Source organism: Bos indicus x Bos taurus, chromosome 11 (genome assembly GCF_003369695.1).
Source record: "Bos indicus x Bos taurus breed Angus x Brahman F1 hybrid chromosome 11, Bos_hybrid_MaternalHap_v2.0, whole genome shotgun sequence".
NCBI classification, from domain to species: Eukaryota; Metazoa; Chordata; class Mammalia; order Artiodactyla; family Bovidae; genus Bos; species Bos indicus x Bos taurus.
Genome location: NC_040086.1, coordinates 40,379,526 through 40,403,651, shown reverse-complemented (window position 1 = coordinate 40,403,651; position 24,126 = coordinate 40,379,526). Strand labels below are relative to the sequence as shown.

The window sequence follows — 24,126 nt, the reverse complement described above, 5'->3', positions numbered from 1 at the left end:
AACCTAACAAAGGCTAATTATGAGAAACCCACATCCAACATCGTAACCAAGTAAAAGGCTGAAAGCTTTTCCTTTAAGATCAGGAACAAGACAAGGATCCCCACTCTTGCAACTTTTATTCAACATAGTACTTACTGAAAGTCCTAGCCAGAGAAGTCAGGCAATAAAAAGAAATAAAAGACATCCAAATTGGGAAGAAAGAAAGTAAAATTATCTGTTTATAGATGACACCTATGGAGAAAATCCTTATGACTCCAGCCTACAAACAATAGTGGCAAAAAGAATCCATTACTTATGAATAAATTTAACCAAGGATATGAAAACTATGTACACAGAGGACTTTAAAACACTGACAAAAGAAAACACAATGAATGGAACGATATTATGTGCTCATGGATCAAAAGAATAGTGTTAAAATATGCAAACTAGTCAAACAATATACAGATTCAATGTAATCTCTACCAAAATTCTAGTGGTATTTTTCATAGAAATTGTTTTAAAATCTACATGGAACCACAAAACATCCTGAATAGCCAAAGTATACACAGCAAGTAAAACAAAGCTGGAAGCATCACATTCCATGATTTCAAACCAGATTACAAAGCTGTAATAATCAAAACAGGATGGTACTGGTATAAAAGCAGACATCAATCAATGGTACAGAACAGACAGCCCAGAAATAAACCTATAAATTCATGGTCAATGAATTGACAGTGAAGTCAAGAATACACAATGGGGAAAGGACAGGCTCTTCAGTAAATGGTGCTAGGAACACTAGACGGCCACATGCAAAACAATTAAACTGGACCCCTATGTTATCCTGTATATAAAAATCAACTCAGAATGGATTTAAAGACTTGTGAGTAAGACCTAAAATCATAAAAGATCTAGAAGAAAACATAGGGGGTAGGTTCCTTCATATTTGTCTTGGTAATGACTCTTGTGGATCTAACACCAAAAACAAAGGCAATAAAAGCAAAAATATTTACACAGGTGAGACTAACTAAAAAACTAAAAACTTCTGCATAGCAAAGGAAACCATCAACAAAATGAGAAGGCAACCTATGGAATAAGAAAATATTTGCAAATCACATATCCAGTATCAAAACATACAAAAATGATACAACTCAATACCCAAAAAAAGATAAATAACCCAATTTTTAAATGGATAAAGGCTATTTTTAATAGATTTTTTTCCAAAGAAAACATTCAAATGGCAATAGGTGCATGAAATAGTGTTCACCATAACTGATTACCAGGGAAATGCAAATTAAACTCTGAGATATTACCTCACACCTGTTAGCATGGCTATTATCAAAAAGACAAGTAATAACAAATGCTGGTAAGGATGTAGAGAAAATGAAACCCTTTGAAGGAATATAAACTTGTATAACCACTATGGAAAACAGTGTGGAGGTTCTTCAGAAAATTAAAAATAGAACTATCATGTGATCTAGCAATTCCACTTCTGGATATATTCAAAGGAAACAAAAGCTGGTTTGAAACAGTTATGTAATGTAGATTTCAACCATATGCCATTCTGAAACAGGGGTCAGAAGGATGAATTAGTAGAACACAGGAGAAACTTCAGGCAGAGAAACTACTCTGCATGATACTATAATGGTCGATACATGACATCATGCATTTGTCAAAACCCATAAAACTTTACTATATAAGTGAACACTAAATGTAAATGATGGACTTTAGTTAATAAATTGTAACAAAACCACCACACTAATTCAAGACATCAATGCCAAAATTACACAAAACTGGGGACTATCTGATAAAGACTTCAAAGAAACTATAATAAAAATGTTCCAGAAAGTAACAGCAAACACTTTTGGAATAAATGGAAAAGACAGATTAGTGTAGCAAAGACATAGAATATACAAAGAAAAAATTAAATAACACTTTTAGAACTGAAAAATACAATGACCAAAACAAAATTTTTTAAACACATGATTGGGTTCAATATGATCACAGAGATGACATGTGAGTCATGGAACTTGATGATGGATCAATAAAAATATACCAACCCGAAAAATAGCAAAATAGAACATGAAAAAAATTGAACAGAATCTCAGGCAATAACAGAACATTTAACAATTCTTCATGATACTGCAGTTCCTGAAGAAGAAAAGTAAAGAGTGTGGTGCAGAAAAATATTTGATAAATAATGGCTGAAATGTCCCAAATTTTATAGATACATAAACCTACAGTTCAGTAAATTCTCCACTGGAATAAACCCAAATAAATCAACGCCCAGACACATACACACAAACTGCTGAAAACTAAAAGAAAAACCTTGAAAGGAGCTAGAGTAAAATAGTTAGTTACAGGGTAAAATGACTCATATTACTGTGAATTTCGCATCAGAAACCCTGAAGACCAGAGGGAAGAGTCACAACCTATTTGAAGTGCTGAAAATAACAGTCAATCCAATATCCAGCAAAAACATCTTTCTGGAATTAAATAAAGACATTCTCAAGTGAGGAGTACTAAGAGTAGCCATAGCCAGCAGATCTGCTATATAAGAATTGCTAAACAAAGATATTCAAAAAAGAAAAGAAAATCATACAAGGAAATGTAGACTACCAGGAATAAAAGAGAAAAAATAGTAAATATTGGGAAAATGCAATGGATTATTCCTTTCTTCAGTTAAAATGTATTTCATAGTTGAAGCAAAAATTATAATATGGTCTGGAGGAATTTAAATTAGTCTAGATGTAATATATAAGACAACTACAACATATCAAAATGTGTGTGGTTCTGCCAAAGAAGGACTTAGAAACAAATTTAGCACTGAATACTTATACTACAAAAGAAAAATTCAAATAAGTACGTTTCCATCTGACGGAAAAAAGGAAAGAACAAACCAAACCCAAAGCAAATGGAAGAAAGGAGATAAAAACAGAAATCAGTGAAATTGAAAACCGAAAAATACAGTAAAGCCACAAAACCAAGAGCTGTTTCTTTGAAATGACCAATAAAATGATATCAAGACTAACAAAAGAGGAAACAGAGAAAAATGATCCTATACTAGGAATGAAAACAGAATGTCACTATAGAAAACTAGTATTAAAAGTATAATACACAAGTATTATGAACACTCTATGGACAGAAATTTGACAACTTAGATGAAATGAAACTGCTTAAAAATCACAAACTACTAAAAGTTACCTGAAATGAAACAAATTAACCAAACAAGTCCCAGGTGAAATCAAGTTTTAAAACAAACACTGTTCAGAAAAAAAGATATCTCTAACCCCAGATGGCTTCACTGTAAAATTCTACAAAACACATGGAAAAGAAGTAACATCAATTCTGTATACTCTTTTCCAAAAAGCAAAAATGGAGGGAATAATTCACAACTCATTTTATGAAGCCAGCATTACCCATAAAACCAAAACCAGACAGAGATAGTAGAGGGGAAAAAAAAGCATAAAGAAAGAAAGAAAAAGAAAACTACTCAGACCAATAGCCTCCTCTCATGTTGATGCAAAATAAAAAATAAAATAAAATAAGTTAGAAATTAATGTCACCTACCATATTAAGAATGTAAAAAAAAAAAACCCAAATGATCACATCAATTGATGCAGAAAAAGTATTTGACAAAATCTATCCATTCAAGATAAAAACTCTCGGACAGTAAAGGACAGCTTCCTCAACTTGAAAAAGAATATCTAGAAACAACATATAGCTAGTATTATTATAAATGATGATAGGCTGAATGTTTTCTCCCTTAAACTGGGAACAGCCAAGGATGTCCACTCTCACCATTCCTACTCAATAAAGTGCTGGAAATCCTAGCTAGTGCAAAACATCAGGAAACAAAAAGTACACACACTGGAAAGGAAGAAATAAAGTGGTCCCTACTCCCAGATGATATGATTAACTATATAGAAAATTCCAAAGAATCTGAAAAAAAAATCCTAGAACTAATAAGCAAGCTTACCAAGATGAGGTCAACAAGCAAAAATCAATTGTATTTTTATACACTAATAATACATAATTGGAAAACAAAATTACAAAAGCAGTATCATTTTCAATAGCATTAAACATTTCAAAAGAAAAGAGAAAAACATATATACAAACATTACATGTACAGGATTGATATGCTAGAAGCCAAAACGGTGATGAAAGAAATCAAAGACCTACAGAAATGGAGAAAGATACTGTATTTCTGAATTGAAAACTCAACATATCTTCAATGTAAACTCTCCAAAATTTTGTCTCTGACAAAAGAGAGGCAAAAATATTATTGAAAACAAGTACAAAAAATATACAACTCTGGCAGAAAATGTGAAAAAGGAAAACAATAGACTTCAAGGGGGAAGGGAACTTCAAATAAACACAATTTGAATACACAGAAACTGTGGAGACAGAATGCAGGTTATAAGAGAATAACAAAGCTAGCAAGATGATCAGATCAGATCAGTCGCTCAGTCGTGTCTGACTCTTAGCGACCCCATGAATCGCAGCACGCCAGGCCTCCCTGTCCATCACCAACTCCCGGAGTTCACTGAGACTTACTGGTATATATTTTCACCATTGTGTCCAAGACTATGGCATATACAAATTCTGATTTTTTTTAATTTACTAAAATCACCACACACAAAAGGAGTTCTTATACGATTAGGGAAAAAATCTTATTCTGGATAATGCTGTTAAATCCCTTCCAAATATAAATTCTTGTTAATTGCATATTCAACTTTCACTTCAGTTCAGTTCAGGTCGCTCAGTCATATCTGACTCTTTGCGACCCCATGAACTGCAGCACGCCAGGCTTCCCTCTCCATAACCAACTCCCGGAGTCCAACCAAACCAATGTCCATTGAGTTGGTGATGCCATCCAACCATCTCATCCTCTGTCGTCCCCTTCTCCTCCTGCCCTCAATCTTTCTCAACATCAGGGTCTTTTCAAATGAGTCAGTTCTTCACATCAGGTGCCCAAAATATTAGAGTTTCAGCTTCAAAATCAGTCCTACCAATGAACACCCAGGACTGATCTTTAGGATAGACTGGTTGGATCTCCTTGCAGTCCAAAGGACTCTCAAGAGTCTTCTCCAATACAAAAGTTCAAAAGCATCAATTATTCGGCACTCAGCTTTCTTTATAGTCCAACTCTAACACCCACACATGACCACTGGAAAAACCATAACCTTGGCTAGACAGACCTTTGTTGACAAAGTAAATGACTCTGCTTTTTAATATGCTGTCTAGGTTGGTCATAACTTTCCTTCCAAGGAGTAAGCGTCTTTTAATTTCATGGCTACAGTCACCATCTGCAGTGATATTGGAGCCCAGAAAAATTAAGTCTGACACTGTTTCCACTGTTTCCCCATCTATTTGCCATGAAGTGATGGGACCAGATGCCATGATGTTAGTTTTCTGAATGTTGAGCTTTAAGCCAACTTCTTCACTCTCCTCTTTCACTTTCATCAAGAGGCTTTTTAGTTCCTCTTCACTTTCTGCCATAAGGTGGTGTCATCTGCATATCTGAGGTTATTGATATTTCTCCCGGCAATCTTGATTCCAGCTTGTGCTTCCTCCAGCCCAGCGTTTCTCATGATGTACTCTGCATATAAGTTAAACAAGCAGGGTGACAATATACAGCCTTGACGTACTCCTTTTCCTATTTGGAACTAGTCTGTTGTTCCATGTCCAGTTCTAACTGTCGCTTCCTGATCTGCATACAGGTTTCTTAAGAGGCAGGTCAGGTGGTCTGCTATTCCCATCTCTTTTAGAATTTTCCACAGTTTATTATGATCCACACAGTCAAAGGCTTTGGCATAGTCAATAAAAAGCAGAAATAGATGTTTTTCTGGAACTCTCTTGCTTTTTTGATGATTCAGCAGATGTTGGCAATTTGATCTCTGGTTCCTCTGCCTTTCCTAAAACCAGCTTGAACATCTGGAAGTTCACGGTTCACGTATTGCTGAAGCGTGGCTTGGAGAATTTGAGCATTACTTTACTAGCATGTGAGATGAGTGCAATTGTGCGGTAGTTTGAGCATTCTTTGGCACTGCCTTTCTTTGGGAGCTTTACTTTGGAGCTTACTAATTATTAGAGTATAATCAGTTATCTTCAAACTCTTTTAGTAATGAAATGTTTCTTTTCAGCCTGATAAAAAGATTAGAACAATGCAGAATGCTCAGGTTGAAACATGGGTGGAGGGACCAGAGCCCCTACTCCATTGACCTGTATATTTGGGTTCCATAGAGACCAGTATGAAGACCTAACAGGTGACTGATTAGTCATTTCCTGACTTTGTTTATAATACCTCTAGTTATATTTGTAACATGTTCTTGAATATCTGCTAGATTTTCTTTTTTTTTTTTTTCTCTCTTTTCTCTAAGGAAAAAAAACACAACACTAGCAATCTGGCCGTATCAAATTCTATCGTTTTATTTTCACTTGGTTTTATCTTGTCTAGTTCTCGTAATGATATTTTACTGTAGAAAATAAGATAATTTTTTGAAATGCTCATCTTACTCTTTGCTTACACGTGCATGAAAAAACTTGATTCTTTAATATCTTAATATTTTATTGTTTTCAAGTATTTCTCTTTTGGCAAGTAGTTATGGGGTTTTGGTCAATGATATTTTTTAATAGATTTCAGACAGTTTTTTGTCTAGTGTGGTAACTGGCAATTGTACTGCAGTCCATGGGGTCACAAAGAGTCGGATACAACTGAGCGACTGAACTGAACTGTACTGAACTGTACTGAACTGATTATAATACAATTATGATATGAGGACAAGATGGTTGGACAGCATCACCAACTCAATGGACTTGAGTTTAAGCAACCTCTGGAAGATGGGAAACGACAGGGAAGCCTGGCATGCTGCAGTCCCTAGAGTCTGCAAAGAGTCGGACACGACTGAACAACAAATAACAAGTTATAATACAACACTCTGCAAATTTATATTATTGTTATTCTTTTCTGCTCCCCTTCACTAATTATTTACTGGTTGTGGTATATATTACACATTTTATCTTATAATAGACTATCTTTCAATCCATTTATTTCTCACTCCACACTGATATACTCTAATTCAGATGTTTTCCTTATTATTAACTAAATACATTTTGAGCTTGCCTGATGAGTTGATACATAACAACTTTTCTGTTTAACTCGTAATCCTGTAAGTCCTAACCACAGTTCTTGAATCTATTTTAGAAATGCAAAATGTATTATAAAATTATGTCCATAACTCCAGTTTTCACTCAACTTTTTACTTTGTATCATCAATCTTTTCTCAATATTGTAATTCATTTATCTCTTGGAAGTCTTATTCACTTACATACTTTCAAGTCTACTTTATCTTTGTGGTAATCTATTATAAAATCATTTCAGACTTCCTAAATCCTCAAATGTTTCCTTCTCTCTTAAGAGGAATTCAGTTTGGCCAAATAGTATACTGGAATGATAGCCATATTTCTCTTAGCTCTCTTTCTATTGTCAGTCTATGAATTAAGGGCTGAAGTAGTTATTGAACTCCCTTCCTGAAATTATATATTTTATGTTTAAAAAGCTACTATGTAAGAGTTTTGGCTCCACTCTCACTTTTTGAAACACTAATATTCATGATGAAATTAGGTTTCAAATAAGGGAAATCTTCCTTATATCATTCCACATGGTCTCTATTTTGCAAGTCTTTACATTTTCATATAATATTCTTATTCTCCAAAAACATACTAAATAAACAGATAATAGAACCATTATGTTTTTCTTCTTGATAATCTCTTTACATCATTTTTCTGTGGCTTAGATTTATTTTGCTTGCTTATTAATAGCAGAACTAACTCTTTGTTCAGCTGGGTCAATTCTTTCCTTAAAGCCTTTATCCATGTTTTAGTATCTCTCACCATCTTTCAGGATTTCACAGATTCTCAGGGTCAGAAGGAATTTAAACGTCCTTCCCCAACCAAAAACCTCTTATTTTTAACATAGATTCCATAATGCATTCAATTTAAAGTAGTTAATTTCAGAACATCTGTACTTGCTCAAATGTTTTCTACTAGAATGAAAATTCTAGTCTCATGGAAGTCTTACAGCTTTTCTTCTTCCCCTTTTCATCACACAACAATGGTCTGTTAGATATGCAACTTTGTTTGACTTTCTTTTTTTTTTCTTGAACCTTTTTTTTTTTCAGTTTTATTTATTTATTTATTTTACTTTACAATATTGTATTGGTTTTGCCATACATTGACATGAATCCGCCATGGGTGTACATGTGTTCCCCATCCTGAACTCACCCCCCCACCACCTCCCTCCCCATCTCATCCCTCTGGGTCATCCCAGTGCACCAGCCCCAAGCACCCTGTATCATGCGTCAAACCTGGACTGGCAATTCATTTCACATGTGATAATTCACATGTTTCAATGCCATTCTTCCATATCATCCCGCCCTCACCTTCTCCCACAGAGTCCAAAGGACTGTTTTATACATCTGTGTCTCTTTTGCTGTCTCGCATACAGGGTTATAGTTACCATCTTTCTAAATTCCATATATATGTGTTAGTATACTGAATTGGTGTTTTTCTTTCTGGCTTACTTCATTCTGTCTAATAGGCTCCAGTTTCATCCACCTTACTAGAACTGATTCAAATGTATTTTTTTAATGGCTGAGTAATATTCCATTGTTTATGTATCACAGCTTTCTTATCCATTCGTCTGCTGATGGCATCTAGGTTGCTTCCATGTCCTGGCTATTCTATGGCTTTCTTTTCATTTGTCTTGAGGTGTATTGTGTGGGGATTGTTCAGTGGGTTTTACTACTTTTCCTTCTACCATCCTCCTAACACTTTGTAAGACAGAAGGTTTATATAACTAATATTCCATCCTCAACTGTAATACAGTACTCACATTTGATACTGGAAATCTATGTCAGAAGTGTAACACATAATCCTTTAATAGAAACATGATGAAGTGTAATGAAGAGCATTTTTCTTCACATTCTCCAGAAACTGAAATTAATAACTATCACCAAAAGTGCTCAGTAACATGCCCTCTAATGCAATATTATACTTCGTTCATTCTTTTCCTTGCTATGTATATACTGGCAAGAAAAAAGTATCAAAGCATGAAACTAGCATTACAATATCTAATAAGTATCACTTCTCCATTAAAAACATAAAGATTTGCCTGTACATGAAATGTTATAGTTTTTTCATAAAATCATCTATGGGTACATGATAAATATTGGTGTATAATAATATGTTGGTGATGGACAGGGAGGCCTGGTATGCTGCAATTCATGGGGTCACAAAGAGTCGGACACGACTGAGCGACTGATCTGATCTGATCTGATAATAATATGTTGACTGAATAATTTTTTTAAACTATACTTATATTATAAATATTTTGGTATATGAACAAATTCTATAAAGAAACATATTCTTTATCAACATTTCACTTATCCAAGTATTTGGGTTTTTTTTAATTTTCTTAAAAGACTTAGTTTCCTAAATAGTATATCTTTTAATTATTACCCAATGGAAAAAAGACATGCCAAAAACAATTCAATATTTGTAAAAAAAATCTATTTTCACATGATGCTTATTAAAGTCTGTCATAGGGATTTAAAGAGGCTTCTTTTGATCTCCTTGTTGCTTATTACCCTCAAAACAAATGCATAATATCCCCATAAACTCGACATACTTATTTTTTTTTGACATACTTATTTTTAAAAAGCAGAAAAATCTAATCTTTCCCATCAGTTTGTATGCACTACTGATTGATTATTCTCACGTTTTTTTTTCATAAAAATATTGTTTGTTCTAGGTACATTTTTAGTATATGTATTTTTTCCAGTTCTTAACATTAGATTTACTATAAATATCAGATGTACTTTCACAGATTTTGTGAAAATATTAAAAACATATCACGAATGCTCTACACCTCAAGTTGTCAATCTGAATGAAAATGACACTATTATCAGCATCAGTGCTAACATATTTCTTAAATTAGCTGCCAATACTATCAATTAAATATTTCAGTTACTTTAGAAATGAGCATGTCACAGGCATGTCATTTGTCACTATTTTCTCTGGCTAGTAATAAATTCAGAGTGTTCTTTGACAAAAGACACCAACCAGGAGAGCAGAGAGACCCGAGTTCAAATGGAGATGGAAGACAATTAGACAAATTACTTAAAATTCCTAGGCCTCAAAACTGCCTTGTCAAGCTGCTGGGAGAATTAAATGAAATAATCCATATGAAGCATTTAACACAGAGCTTGGCACACACTGAGTAAAAGATTCTATTAGTAGTGGATGAGGATGAAGATTTCCTAAAAAAGGTTTCAGAAACTATGCCTGGCAGCATGCCCCAGACACATATGACTCATCTGCTAGTCTTTACCAGGGATTCTTGCTTTCATTCCTTTTCACTGCTCTGTGTCTTGTGTTCACGGCCTCCACAGTGAGGCTTTGGTTAACACCACCTCTGTGAATTTCATTAGGTGGCCTTCAGAACAGCTACAATGGATGCTAAGCTAAGCCTTCCACGAGCCTCTTTCACACATGTTGTAGCTTCCGATTGCTCTTGCTTGATATAAATTGCGGGAAGCTGCCTTTACTCCACACTAAGCATAGGAGAGAAAAATGGCCAGTGTCTCTGGGGAATAATTAACAAAAGACAGTTTGTTTCATCTTCATGATAAAATACAGCATTCCTATTAAAAGGCAAATTCATCATTCCCAAAAGTTAAATAGAATGGCACTTTAAAAGTAATTCCAGCTGATTAAATTTAGGGTTCTGAAAAAAAATTAATTCATGAATATACTCTGAATCTTTCATTTGATTTTAAAATGTATAAATGTTCATTTAACTTTGAGCCCTTGCCTCTCAGTGTTCTATTCTGAGCTAGTCAAACAAGTGGTAGCAGGCATGCTGGGCTCAATAATACTGCCTCTCATATTTAAATACTCTTTTTCACTTGGATTGCAAATTAAAGACAGTCTCCTGAACACTGACACATTTTCAATGATTGATTTTGCAAAACGTGTTGATTTTTCCTACACTGTTTTGCCTCTGTGTGTGTCAACTTTGGCCTTCTTTTCTTGCTCCTTTGCAGCACTGCTGTCTCTTTGAAGCCATTGTCTGTCTGATATTAAAAATGTACATTAAACCTCATGACTAATTACACAGAAAATTCCTGATCTCAAACATAAAACACCCATGCCCAGAAACTATAACAAAAGCTTCTGACTACGTACAAAACTCTTAATCAAATCTTTCATTCACTTGGATTAATAGAAATACCAACAATTTATTTTCCATTAAAGTTGTGTTTACATTCTTTGAAAAGTAGATTTTTGAAATATATTTACATGCCTATAAGTCAATCCATTTAACATTAAACCCCATCTATTTTCTCCACAAAAGTTTATACTTGCTGTTAAGGCTACTTCAATTAAGTGCTACTCTGTAGAACTGTTTCATTCTAAACACAAAACTTAATGTTTAATCTTAATGTCCATTTTTTTTTTAACTCTCTCTGTGCTGTGCATTAGCAAAGTAGACTCCCTCAGTAAATCCTATAATCTATGGATTAAGTACATGGCTTCTTATATTTAAAAAACATACTTGGAAAGAGAATGAACAGAAACTTATATCCCCTCAAGCTCCCCAAGATAAATAAAATAAGGCCTCTAACTCTAAAAACACAGAACCTTACACACATGCCACATGTTATAATACCAACAGCACAAAATTTCATCACAGATAAGTCAACTGTTGGGAAAATCATTTTTCCCCAACAGACTAGTTTTAATTTAACCAATCATTTTTTAAGCTATTATGTATCGGGCCTTGTCGAAGCATTCTGAGAGAAGGCCTACAAGGAGTTTATAATCTAGTATTGGTGGAGGGTCAACAGTTTACAAATGGCAATCACAGGAAATAAGATAAGCACTGCGAAAGGACGTATTACAGGAAGGAACAAAGAGCAAGCAAGAAAAGTGGTGGCTACTCCCCTGCTTGCCTCGTTAGTGTGTTAGAATTTTCATAAGGCCTACCAGCCATCATTTGTTTCCACCAGTGATCCTAGCAACAGACTCCCCTAGCTCTCAGTCTACTCAGTCTATGGACTCTGCTCAATTCGGCTGCTGTTTGCCTTTTTGTAAGACCAACTCGCCTCCGTCCCTAGTTGTTCATCTCATGCAGTTACCAACTGCAGTAAATGCATCACATGCCACCACATGACTATTTTAGGAAATCCTGCAGTGTACCAACTGGCTAGGGCAACCCTGGGCATGAAATTTTAGTTGCCTGAAAACGATGTTTCCGAATGGAAGGATGAGAGGAGGAGGAGAAGGGAAGTAGCCATACTCCTCTTCCATGGCCATGATACCTAAGCAGAGCAAGTTGGAGTAAGGTCTGCACGAGCCAAAGCTTAGAATTTCATTGCTTTTGTTGGCTCATGTCACTTCTTTAATTAATGTCACTTTCTCTGGTTTAATATCAGAGCAAGTGACAAGAGTGCTTCTGGATGAATTGTGTTTTCTGAGGACTGTATGGCATACTCTCCCGCAGTCTGACGGAGGGACGTGCCAGCTTTACTTGGCAGTTACAATGCACCAGCTTTAGTTTTAGTAGTTTAATTTGTGGCAGTTATATGTTTTGAATACGTTGAAGTATTCACAATGGTCTCATGGAATCTGCTCCATAGATAAAGTTTACACAGTGGAAAAGAAAAAGCAATGGCTATAAGGCGATTACAAAAAGCTTCTCTTGGCCACAGCTGGTCTTATAGGCATTCTTGTAAATTTAAGAGCATTTAGAGAATACAATTAAAGTGATCACAAGAAATGATGCCCTTTTTTTTTCATTTTTGCCCAGTTCTGTAGCTGGTGTGAGACGATCATAAGGAATATGATATTTAGAACTCAATTTTATGCAAAATCCATTATTCAAGAAGGGAAGTTTATATACATGATAGACATGCAATGAAATAAATGTTAGAATAGGAAGCTTTGTTACTTATGCATTAAGTCGGTTCTAACGTTTTGGTAAACTAACTTTTTATTGATATAAAATTCAAAAAATTTTCTGCATTTAGAGAAAGGACTAAACTTTTCCCTTTATTAAAGATCTTTCTGTTTCAGATTGAAGTAATCTGAAGGTTTTTAATTTGGAGTTTTTCCCTCATCTCCTTTATACACTTTTGTGAAGCCTCATCGGCTCATGGTGAGAGCTGCCACCAAGGAGTTCTTCCAAACTTTACCTGCCCTTTCTAAATTTAGGGTTCTTTACTGCAGCAGGTTGAAGATCTGGCTTTGAATGCACCTGGCTCTGCTGGAGAACAGAAATATTCATCTCCACTGAATGCATGCTGCTTAAGTGCTGGAGGCACTTGCAGGAGAGTAACTCTCACTGGAAACTTCATTACAATACTTTTCTCTTCCCTACATGATGTAGTAATTCTCATTCACCAAAGATAGAATTTTGCTTGACACTGCCACAGGAGCTCCTGTTTGACTTTCAAAATTAATCAACCTCTAAGCTGGAGTAGAAATGGCATGTCCTTTAACCTTAAGCACAAAAAGCTCTCAACAGACTGCAGTTTTTATATCCCTGGATGGGAGTTTGGGCCCCTGATACTTAAACTTGATGCACATACTGGGTTTCTGGCATGCTTTTGCCCATACCCATCTGCTTGGCTGGCACTGTGCCCATTCAGAAGGTGTGATGCCAGTTTCAATAGGGCATAGGTGCCAATCAAAGATGGGCTTGGAGGGGCAGCATGCAGAACGCAGCAAAAGTCAGCTCTTCTGCCAGAAGATCCTCCTGTTATCATATAATGCCAATGAAGGGCCACATGCCTCATTGCCTAGGATCACACTGCATCTGTAGATGTTTCTGGCCTTCAATGGATATCTTTCTACAGAATCTTTTCCCTCAAGTATTACTTGATTCGAGATGTTAAAGCAAAGTCTTCCTGACTAAATGAAGTCAGGACGACTGTCTTTTTCCCTTTTAAAAGAATGGAAACCTTCAAAAATTTTCTTGAAATAATTGCTGAGTTTTATGTCCTTCCTCTTAAAATGCCCTTTCATGTAGAAAATTGCATAATATACTCAGTTCATGTAATGGAGTTACAAGGGACAAACATTCTGAAGATGCACGAACTGCAAAACCAAGTATGTAAGCAGTATAGGATCCATGAACATTTTTGAATCATCGTTAAGTGAGGAGGGTGAACAAATTTTCATCATCCAAATAGCTAGTTTCTAGTGAATACTCCTATTTAGAGCTTTAGAGTTTCTTAATTTTCTTCTCATTTATTTTATAAACATAGATATTCCTGTTTCTTAAAGAAGACTACTTCTTACTCTTCTTCCATACCTAAAGAAAAAAGCCTAAAACACTTCAGAAGCTAAACTCCATTCATATTTCATAAGGAAGCCAGAAGCTCCCGAAAGCTGAGAGTTTTGTGTGTGTGTGTGTGTGTGACAATACAGGTGAACTCATTTCATGAAGAAGAAACTTCCCTATAGCGATAGGCTTCAAATTTAAAAACCTTGACCACTGAAACCATTGTAAGATAGTAACAGGTGCAGTGGAAGAGACATAATGCATAAATTATTGAAGAACAGAGCAGTTTGTAAATCTTCCCTTAAAGCAAAAGAGTTTGACAGTAGAATGCTGAGAATGAAGACCCATAATATAAAATATGTTAAAAAGATCGGACACTTACAAAAATGAAAAAGACAAGCAAAGACTAAGTGAACCTTAGGAGAATGCTTCCTTTTTATACAAAGAATCCAAACGTTTGCAGGTATTTAGATTCCTTAGCCGGAGAAGGCAATGGTACCCCACTCCAGTACTCTTGCCTAGAAAATCCCATGGACAGAGGAGCCTGGTAGGCTGCAGTCCCTGGGGTCTTGAAGAGTCAGACACGACTGAGCGACTTCACTTTCACTTTTCACTTTCATGTATTGGAGAAGGAAATGGCAACCCACTCCAGTGTTCTTGCCTGGAGAATCCCAGGGACGGGGGAGCCTGGTGGGGGGCAGTCCATGAGGTCGCAGAGTCAGACACGACTGAAGCGACTTAGCAGCAGTAGCAGCAGCAGATTTCTTAGCTGGTAATTAAATGAACACTGTGCTTTTAAAACTCAAAATTAACAGCCAATGGTCAGCACATACAAAATTAAAATACAACTTCTAGGAAATTTAAATTCTTATGAAAGGTACAACACATTTATTAAATTCACAAAATCCCAAGCAATCTCTTCATCTGTTGAGATTATACCAACTGCTGCTGCTGCTGGTAAGTCGCTTCAGTCGTGTCCGACTCTGTGCGACCCCATAAACAGCAGCCTACTAGGCTCCCCCATCCCTGGGATTCTCCAGGCAAGAAGACTGGAGTGGGTTGCCATTTCCTTCTCCAATGCATGAAAGTGAAAAGTGAAAATGAAGTCACTCAGTCATGTCCGACTCTTCAAGACCCCATGGACTGCAGCCTACCAGGCTCCTCTGTCCATGGGATTTTCCAGGCAAGAGTACTGGAGTGGGGTGCCATTGCCTTCTCAGGATTATACCAACTATTACCTCTTAAACCTTCAGCTGGGAACTAATTTATCTTATATACAACAGTTTCTAGTACAAGTTATCCTTATTTCATATTTATTTCCTTCTTCTCACCTCCAGGGTATCATCTGCAAAATTTCCTAGTAACTATTGTGGTGGGGGGAGAAGGCAATGGCACCCCACTCCAGTACTCTTGCCCAGAAAATTCCATGGGCAGAGGAGCCTGGTGGGCTGCAGTCCATGGGGTCGCTAAGAGTCAGACACGACTGAGCGACTTCACTCTCACTTTTCACTTTCATGCATTGGAGAAGGAAATGGCAACCCACTCCAGTACTCTTGCCTGGAGAATCCCAGGGATGGGGGAGCCCGGTGGGCTGCCGTCCATGCGGTAGCACAGAGTCAGACACGACTGCAGCGACTTAGCAGCAGCAGCACTGTGGTGGGACCACAATGTTGCACTGTGTTAGGTCAGATTAACTGCCTATCTCAAAGTGTTCTCTATAACACACTGCCAAAATAACATTTAACACAGCAATATATTATGAAGCAATGCATGTTTTAGTAACTTTATTTTGTTGCTGGCATTATCGTTAGGCTCTTCAGAACATAACTCAGCATACCTTAAAAATCAATCCATTCTAGCTGACTAGAAAGTTGTTATTGTTTAGTCACTAAGTCGTGTCTGACTCTTTGCGACCCCATGGACTGTAGCCCGCTAGGCTCCTCTGTCCATGGGATTTCCTAGGCAAGAATACTGGACTGGGCTGCCATTTCCCTCTCCAGGGGAGCTTCCCGACCCAGGGATCAAACCAGCATCTCCCACACTGGAAGGCAGATTCTTTACCACTGAGCCACCAAACAAGAAAATACAATAAATAAAAACCACACATAAAAATGTTTTTCTATTTAGATAGAAGTCTATTTCTTCATCGATAAGTGAGTTAAACTTTGACAATATCTACAACTCTCAGTTACTCTATTTTCTCTCTGCCCCACCCCACAAAGATTTCTTCTATTTTTAAAGAACAAAATTGAGCTAATCTGAGAGGATTACCCAAGAAATGTATGGCAGTCACTTGATCTAAACATTTATCCATGAATAAATGATTGATCTTAATGCTTCAAGAATTATTTTTAGTTATAATATTATTTATAAAATATAATGCTCTTGATTTACTGTCAATAAAGCATATACAGATTTTATAGTTAATTTGTCTCAAGTTTTTATGACTAAGAGTGTTATGTTTAAGATTACAGGCTGGAGTTAAGGGTGACATCTATAATTATGGGAAAAAAAGCAAACTGGCTTGCGTGGGTTTAGTGGTCCAACTTCAGTCTCAATCTCTGAGGCAAATAACTGGTAAACATATAGCCTGTGCTAATGGTCATGGCTCTGCTCAAATTCTAAAAAATAAAACTACAGATAATCATTCTATCATTTGTTACTTCCTCCTCCAGGGGATCTTCCCAACCCAGGGGTCAAACCCATCTCTCCTGCATTGGTAGGCAGATTCTTTACTACTGAGCCACCTGGGAAAGCCATATAAGAAGACTTTAAAGGAATTTGGCTAAAGTTTATTAGCTACAGTTCTGTTTTTCTAGATTTTTGACTAATTCTGAAACATAGTACCTTTCATATCTGAAACATAAGACACAGCTTATGTGAGAACTTTTCACTATGTCATCATGGCTACTACTGTAAATTGAAATGGGAAAAACATACACTTTGGCAAGTAAAATGTTATAGACTTCCACTGACATTCTCTGTTTCTCAGTTTTACCACATTTAGTAGCTAAGCCCATCACAGTCCATGGGAGGACAAATGGAAAAACCCTCCCATACATGTCTTAGTCACCGTGCTAATCTGAGCACCAGACACCGAATTTCGAGTTCAGCCATCACTGAGAATGAGACGTTCTAAATAAATAAATCAATTCCAGTGAACTGCTTATCAAGTTCCGAATTCTTTAAAAATATTACCTTAATCATTCCAAGTATTACTACCTCAATCCTAGAGGATAGAAACAGAGATTCCTGAGTAGATGAAAGTCACTCAGTTTGCAAAAGGCTCAGGTCAAAATCTTAAGCTGTAATTTATGAAATTCCCCAGTTTGCTTGGTTCTGTGTTATACCTAGCACTAAAGTAAAATTCAAAATCTTAGTTCTGTCTCCTGAAGTTTTAGAACTTTTTTTTTCACTTATTTGATCCTGAGGTTACTGCAAGCTTTCTCATTCCCTGAAACAGTTTCCTTTCTTCCTTTTCCCCTCCTCTCTTTTCAAATGCAAAGGAAGAACTTTGTTTTATGTTCAGACTTTCTTTTCCCTCTTATTACTACTTCTGTTACTGCTACAGGAACATTATTTCTCCAAGTTGAGAGTAAACACAAAACATCTCTGCCCCTTCCCCTTTACTTCTTGCTGACTACTGAAAGGCTTTGGCTATTGATCTCAAAACTACAGGACAGTTGCACATGCACAGATGAGTCAGTCAGGGCGGTTAGTCTCTTCTCAGCCTTAGGTGACAAGTGCTGATGAAGTGTCTGCTCAAAGTGTATCCGGAAAATATAATGCTTAACAATGTAGCTGGACACGAAGGTATTAGGGAAATCTGAACTGGCAGGCTACTTCATCTATACAGGAAATGATGAGAACCATGCTAAAATGCAAAACATGATATAATTTCATATGGATTGTCTCAGCTTGAAAATAATACGTAAAAACTAATTTTAACAAACTTATTGCTGACAGCAACTCACTGAAGAGCTGAGATTATAATTTATGAGTGCCACTTTTGATAGAACAGTAACAACATTTGCAACACACAACTTTTCCTCAAAATAGCTAAACATTTCTTTAAAATCTTACGCCAGTCACATACATTTGCTCATATATCCAGGATCCAGGTTCTAAAATTAGTAGTGGGTACTTCATAACTATGAAATCTTGAAAACTGTTGCAAACTAAATATTATTGAGAAAAATTAAGTAAAAAATATGTGCATCACTTAGATTGAAAGAAGCAAGGTTTTTTCTATATTTCAATAGGGGCAAACAAATCACATGACTAAGCCTAAATTCCTAATTCCACATGCCTAAATTCCTTTTTCACAACAGGAAACACACAAGTAACATGTATACACATATATGTATGCATACACACACATTAAACATGCTGTTAAATTTAAATACATATTAACACATATAGTATTTACATTTAAAAAGAGAAAAGAAATAAGACTAAATTAATACTTTTCTGTAGTTCTTTGAAATTACTCAAAATAATTCAAACATTAGAATAACTGATAAGCTGTGCAATCCAAGGCTACATCCAAGCCACATCAGAAATAACTTATTCAACTCCATTTCTCTGACCATGAGTCAAGACAATATACTAGAGATCTTAACGCTCATCTATACAAGAGAATTCATCAATTCAGAGTTTCAACCAACAATTAATTCTTCAAAGAATATACTCTCTGTAGACTCCAAGTCCTCTCAGGGTCTTTATCTGCAACATTCAACATGGAAGCCACTACCTATAGGTAGTTACTGGGCCCCTAAAATGGGACTAGACATATCCTGGTTTAGTCCCACTTAACTACAGAAGTGAAATATTTCCCTTTTTTAATATTAATAATGTGTTGGAATTATACTTTAGATATATCACATTAAATAATACATATTATTTAAATAAATTTCAGCTGCTTTTTTTAATGTGGCTCCTAGACAATTTTACATTCCATATGTGGCTTGCATTACATTTCTGTTAAACAGTGCTGCTTGTGTCACTAAATCTAGTACTTAACATTTTCCAAGCAAGTTCAAACCCTTTAAATAGGGAAGTTGTTCTTTATCTAACCCACACTATACTTTTGTGTTGGTCTTATCTTCCCAACTAGATTAGACACTCAGGTAATTAATAAGAAGTTACTTATTCACTGTATTTCACCCATTTATTCAATACTACAAACTCAGCTTCATTAGAAGAGGAGCTTAATCCTTCAAGATCCATGAAACACATTTGCATGAGAAGGGTGGCAGAATCAGTTCAGTCGCTAAGTCGTGTCCGACTCTTTGCGACCCCGTGAACTGAATGCAGCACACCAGGCCTCCCTGCCATCACCAACTCCCGGAGTTCACTCAAACTCAAGTCCATCGAGTCCGTGATGCCGTCCAGCCATCTCATCCTCTGTCGTCCCCAATCCCTCCCAGCATCAGTCTTTTCCAATGAGTCAACTCTTCGCATGAGGTGGCCCAAGTATTGGAGTTTCAGCTTTAACATCAGTCCTTCCAAAGAACATCCAGGACTGATCTCCTTTAGAATGGACTGGTTGGATCTCCTTGCAGTCCAAGGGATTCTCAAGAGTCTTCTCCAACACCACAGTTCAAAAAGGTCACCGTAAAATATGCCTGTTTGGCCAAAGGATTATTTTGAACTGAAGGCACTTGAAAAATAACAAATGCAGGGAAAGGCTTTCTCTGAACTCCCTTTATTTGGCTAAAGACAAGAACCCAACCCTCTCACCAAAAAAAAAAAAAAAAAAAAAACCACAACTCAACTGTTTTAAATTACATCTAGGAGAGCTTCATTAACCAGGAAAGACTGACTCATCACAGAAGAGATTAGAAATTGACATCACTCCCAAACTTTGTTACAGACTATCACATCACAGCCCCCATCTACTCTTCTACAGACCTAGTAATGTCTCTTAAAAATCATGTACTGTTCCTTATTAAGATGGCATGTAAGCTCTCAAATCTTACCATGCTTTAGGATATTTATTCAACTATTTTTCCCCCTGTAATATTACTGTGCACATAACATCAAAAAATTAATATATTTGTATACATTTTCTCCTGTTAATCTTCCTTCTATCAGTTTATTTCATAAACCCAGATATTAAACTTAGGAGAGCAAAAGGAATGTCTTTCCTCCCCTGTACTCTAAAATATTTAATAAGGAACCCAAGATTCTTCCAAAGAAGGCTTTTTTACCAACTTCTTAAACGCCTCCAGACACAGATGTAATAAGTCAATATGTTTAGAATTTCTCCTTGAGAGGATTTTTTTTTAATCACTAATATTCATCTTATTAATTAAATCTCACCTTGTAATGGATATCCCTCGATCCTTAAAATTATAGATAAAAGTTTTTTATCTATAAAAAACTTTTGTTATCCCTGAACAATCCTTTTAAAGTCAATGTGATTTAAAATTTTTTTAATGTAGTATAAAAACACTCAACTTAGGTTCCTTACTTGTACCAAAAAACACAGAAACTATATTTAAGTGTCTGTTAATTATCCTAAAGATAGCATATAACTAGTACCAATCTAGATGTACAAGAGAGAAGTTAATTCATTCCACGCAATAGATGGCCTTGGAGTATTAAGACCCAGTTCTCTAGTGAGACCTAGTGAAGAAATGACCAAAACCTTACACTACTTCAACATTAATGATTAAGATTCACAAATGGAAAATGTTCATAATCATAGAGTTGTGTTCTCTTGAGTCATAAAAACCGATGTTTCCAAGAAAACACACTCTCAAAACAGAACATTAACCATTTGTCTGGCAGACTGTATAACTGTGCTCTGAAAAGACTTTCTAAGAGTCATTTAGAAAGACATGGACAAGAAGAGACTAGGGTCAGTAATATCTTGAACCTAGCATAGACATTCTACTAAACACTACCTATCTTCATATAACTTACATTTATGAATTCTATTTTATTTCAATTTTCAAAATATTAAGAAGTCACAGTCACATACATAAAGAGCATCTGGTGATTTATACTTTACCTAAATATATCAAACCAAATCCTCCAGAGCCAACCAGCTTGCCCAGCACCCACTGTTTTCCTTCCATGTCATCCAGGACTGTGCCTTCCGGAAGTGGAATAGGAAGCTTGTATTTCTCTTTTCTTCTTGGTGGCATCACTTCTGTTGACAGAAGGGGTGAGGCTGTGATTAAAAATAAAAACAACAACAAAGAAACCTCCACTTAAATACGTTTCTCAAAATGTCTTCTATGGGGCACGTTCCCAGAAATTAGGATTCTGAAGTCAACTGGGGTTGGGAAAGCCCACATATTATATTCAAACTGGAGATTCACCAACATTACAATATTGAAATCGAAGAGACACTGATACTGAAAAAAAAAACAAAGTGTGTTGAACCTCACTTAACATTTCCAAAATTCAGTTAGGGGGTCAAAATACCTATTAATCATTCAGAACACACCTTAAATGAGTTAATTTCAAACTACAAAGAGAAAATAAATTTCATATATATGAAAATACTCCTTTCATTGAGAATGCTAAATGTCAAAGATGAAAAGCTCTTCAGTCACTAGAAAAAAAAAAAAAAAAATACAGCTCTTGGCTGAGATAACATGGACAATGGCAACGTACGTCATTATCAAATCCAGCAACTGATACAACTCAGTAAATATTGGTTAAATAAGCCCAGGATTTTCATGGATGTGTAACTAAGCAGAGCACTAGGCCATTGTGCAGTTACTTTTAAGGCTACCACACTACTGTTTCAACTTCTTTCTGCTTCTCTCTACCCTGTCCCTTCCCCATTATCACCGAAGTGAAAACTGCCCTGCCTTAGAAATTTATGCAGCACTACCAAAAACAGTGTAGAAACGCCATAGTGATAGCCACACAACTTTAACCAATTAACTGTAATTGTACATAGGTTAGTGAAAACTAGAGATTTTTGAGTAGGACTAGAAAATTTCTTAGGGAAAACAAAACACACACACAGCATGTAAGCCTGGAACCAAGTGTGAAGGTAACCACAATCCTCCAAATAGTTTCAAAGAATTTTTTTTAAACCCGGTGAGTGCCTTCGAAATGAAAGTAGTCTTCGTTGTATAATCTATCCATCTTCTGAATGAAGTTTCTGTTCCTTCCAGTAGGCTTTCCCTGCTTCACTTATATTAACCCAATGCCCTATCTTACTCAGCAGCAACACCTGGGTACAGCAATATTCACTTGTCCTCCTAACTCGAACATAAAAGAAGCTGGGAATTCATATGAACAGTGCCCAAAAGAAGGAAAAGTTCTGACCAGTACTTTATACTGGGGGCTTCTCTGGGGACTCAGACAATAAAGAATCTGCCTCCAATGCAGGAGACCTGGGCTGGATCCCAGGGTCAGGCAGATCCCCTGGAGAAGGGAATGGAAACCCACTCCAATATTCTTGCCCCATGGACAGGGTGGCCTTGTGGGCTACAGACCATGGGGTTGCAGAGTCACACAATTGACTGACATTTTCACTTTATATATACTGACCAATATCTTGACTTTAAATACTGGTGAAGTGAAGTGAAGTCGCTCAGCCGTGTCCGACTCTTTGCGACCCCGTGGACTGTAGCCCACCAGGCTCCTCTGTCCATGGGATTCTCCAGGCAAGAATACTGGATGGGTTGCCATTTCATTCTCCAACACTTATTTGCTGATTTAAAACCTTAAGTCTTCAGATAACAACTTTTCAGCAGGGCATACATTCTCCATCAGTATGAAAAAGATAAAAACCGTTTGGGGCAAGTCCGTGGCACCATAACTTGAGGCCTGAAAGGTGTCTATACAATGAACACCCGCGGCATGGATCCAGGGTTCAACGCACAGGAGGAAGCGCCAACCTCCTCTCAAGGCAAGTCCCAGACAAGCTAGTCCCTGCTGTTTCAGGGCCCTCCCCGCTAGGATGAAAAGTGCTTAACCTGAGTTTCCTAAGACAAACCGGTACCCAAAGGCCTGAACCCGAGGCGTGGGGCGGCCTCGGAGAAGGATCGTGACGGCGGGGCCAAGGGCGGGTCAGCGCGCCCCACCGCCCGCCTGACCCCTCGGCCGTCCAAGACACCCCCTTTGGCTTCCTACCCACCCGACTCCCCACTTCCTGTCACGCCCAGGGCCGGCCCGAACCACCGGAAGCCCGCCGGCGTCCGGACTCTCACTCTAGCCCCTCTAGGCCGGTGGAAAAAGAAACCCAATCCCTTTTCCCGCCTAACTTCCCCGCCCCGCGTTCTGGGCAAACGCGTGGGGAAGGGGCGCCAGGATTTCGCGCTGAGTTTTTAAAAAGTCAGAACCCACCGCGTAAGCAGAGAACCCTCCCGGCCCGGCGTCTCACTCCGACGGCAGCCCCTTCCCGGCCTAGAACGCCGCACGGGCGGGGCAAGCGGGACGCGGAAGTGCGGGGTCTCGCCGCGACTCTCGGGACCCGGGGACGAGGGGAGGCTTGCCAGGCTCTCGGCCTGCCCGGCGCCTCCCTTGGGCCTCGCGAGGCCGGGCGGGGCGGCAGGCCTCCAATCCCGCGGGGAGGCGGGCCCGGAGTCGGCGGGGCCCTCGGTAGGGGCCAAACTAACTTTCTGTGCCTGGGTTCGCATCGCTCACCCAGGGCGGAGACGCCGGCCCGGGGTTCCGCGGAGCCTAGCCCGAGCCCAGGCCTGGGGGCAACCGTAATTACTTTAAAACTTCAAAAACATTTTCTAATTTTTTTTGTCTGTGAAGTGGAAATAAGCCTCCTGCTGCTGCTAAGTCGCTTCAGTCGTGTCCGACTCTGTGTGACCCCATGG

At 37.5% G+C, this 24,126-nt stretch overlaps 1 protein-coding gene across 7 annotated transcripts in view; it reads right to left on the bottom strand.

Moving 5' to 3' along the window:
- VRK2 (VRK serine/threonine kinase 2) overlaps positions 1-23,783 on the bottom strand; it is a 110,855-nt gene extending 87,072 nt beyond the window's left edge. For 3 of the 7 annotated variants that reach the window (XM_027555350.1, XM_027555354.1, XM_027555355.1), the window contains exons 1-2: positions 23,645-23,727; positions 21,345-21,485 (exon numbers count right to left, since the gene is read on the bottom strand). In XM_027555350.1, the coding sequence (XP_027411151.1) occupies positions 21,345-21,480 (136 nt within the window). In that variant the 5' untranslated portion in view covers positions 21,481-21,485; positions 23,645-23,727. Of the gene's footprint in view, positions 1-21,344; positions 21,507-22,846; positions 22,919-23,274; positions 23,394-23,644 lie in introns of those variants that run through there. The other 4 variants (XM_027555356.1, XM_027555351.1, XM_027555353.1 and 1 more) reach the window with 4 other exon arrangements.
- Positions 23,784-24,126: the final 343 nt, after the last annotated feature.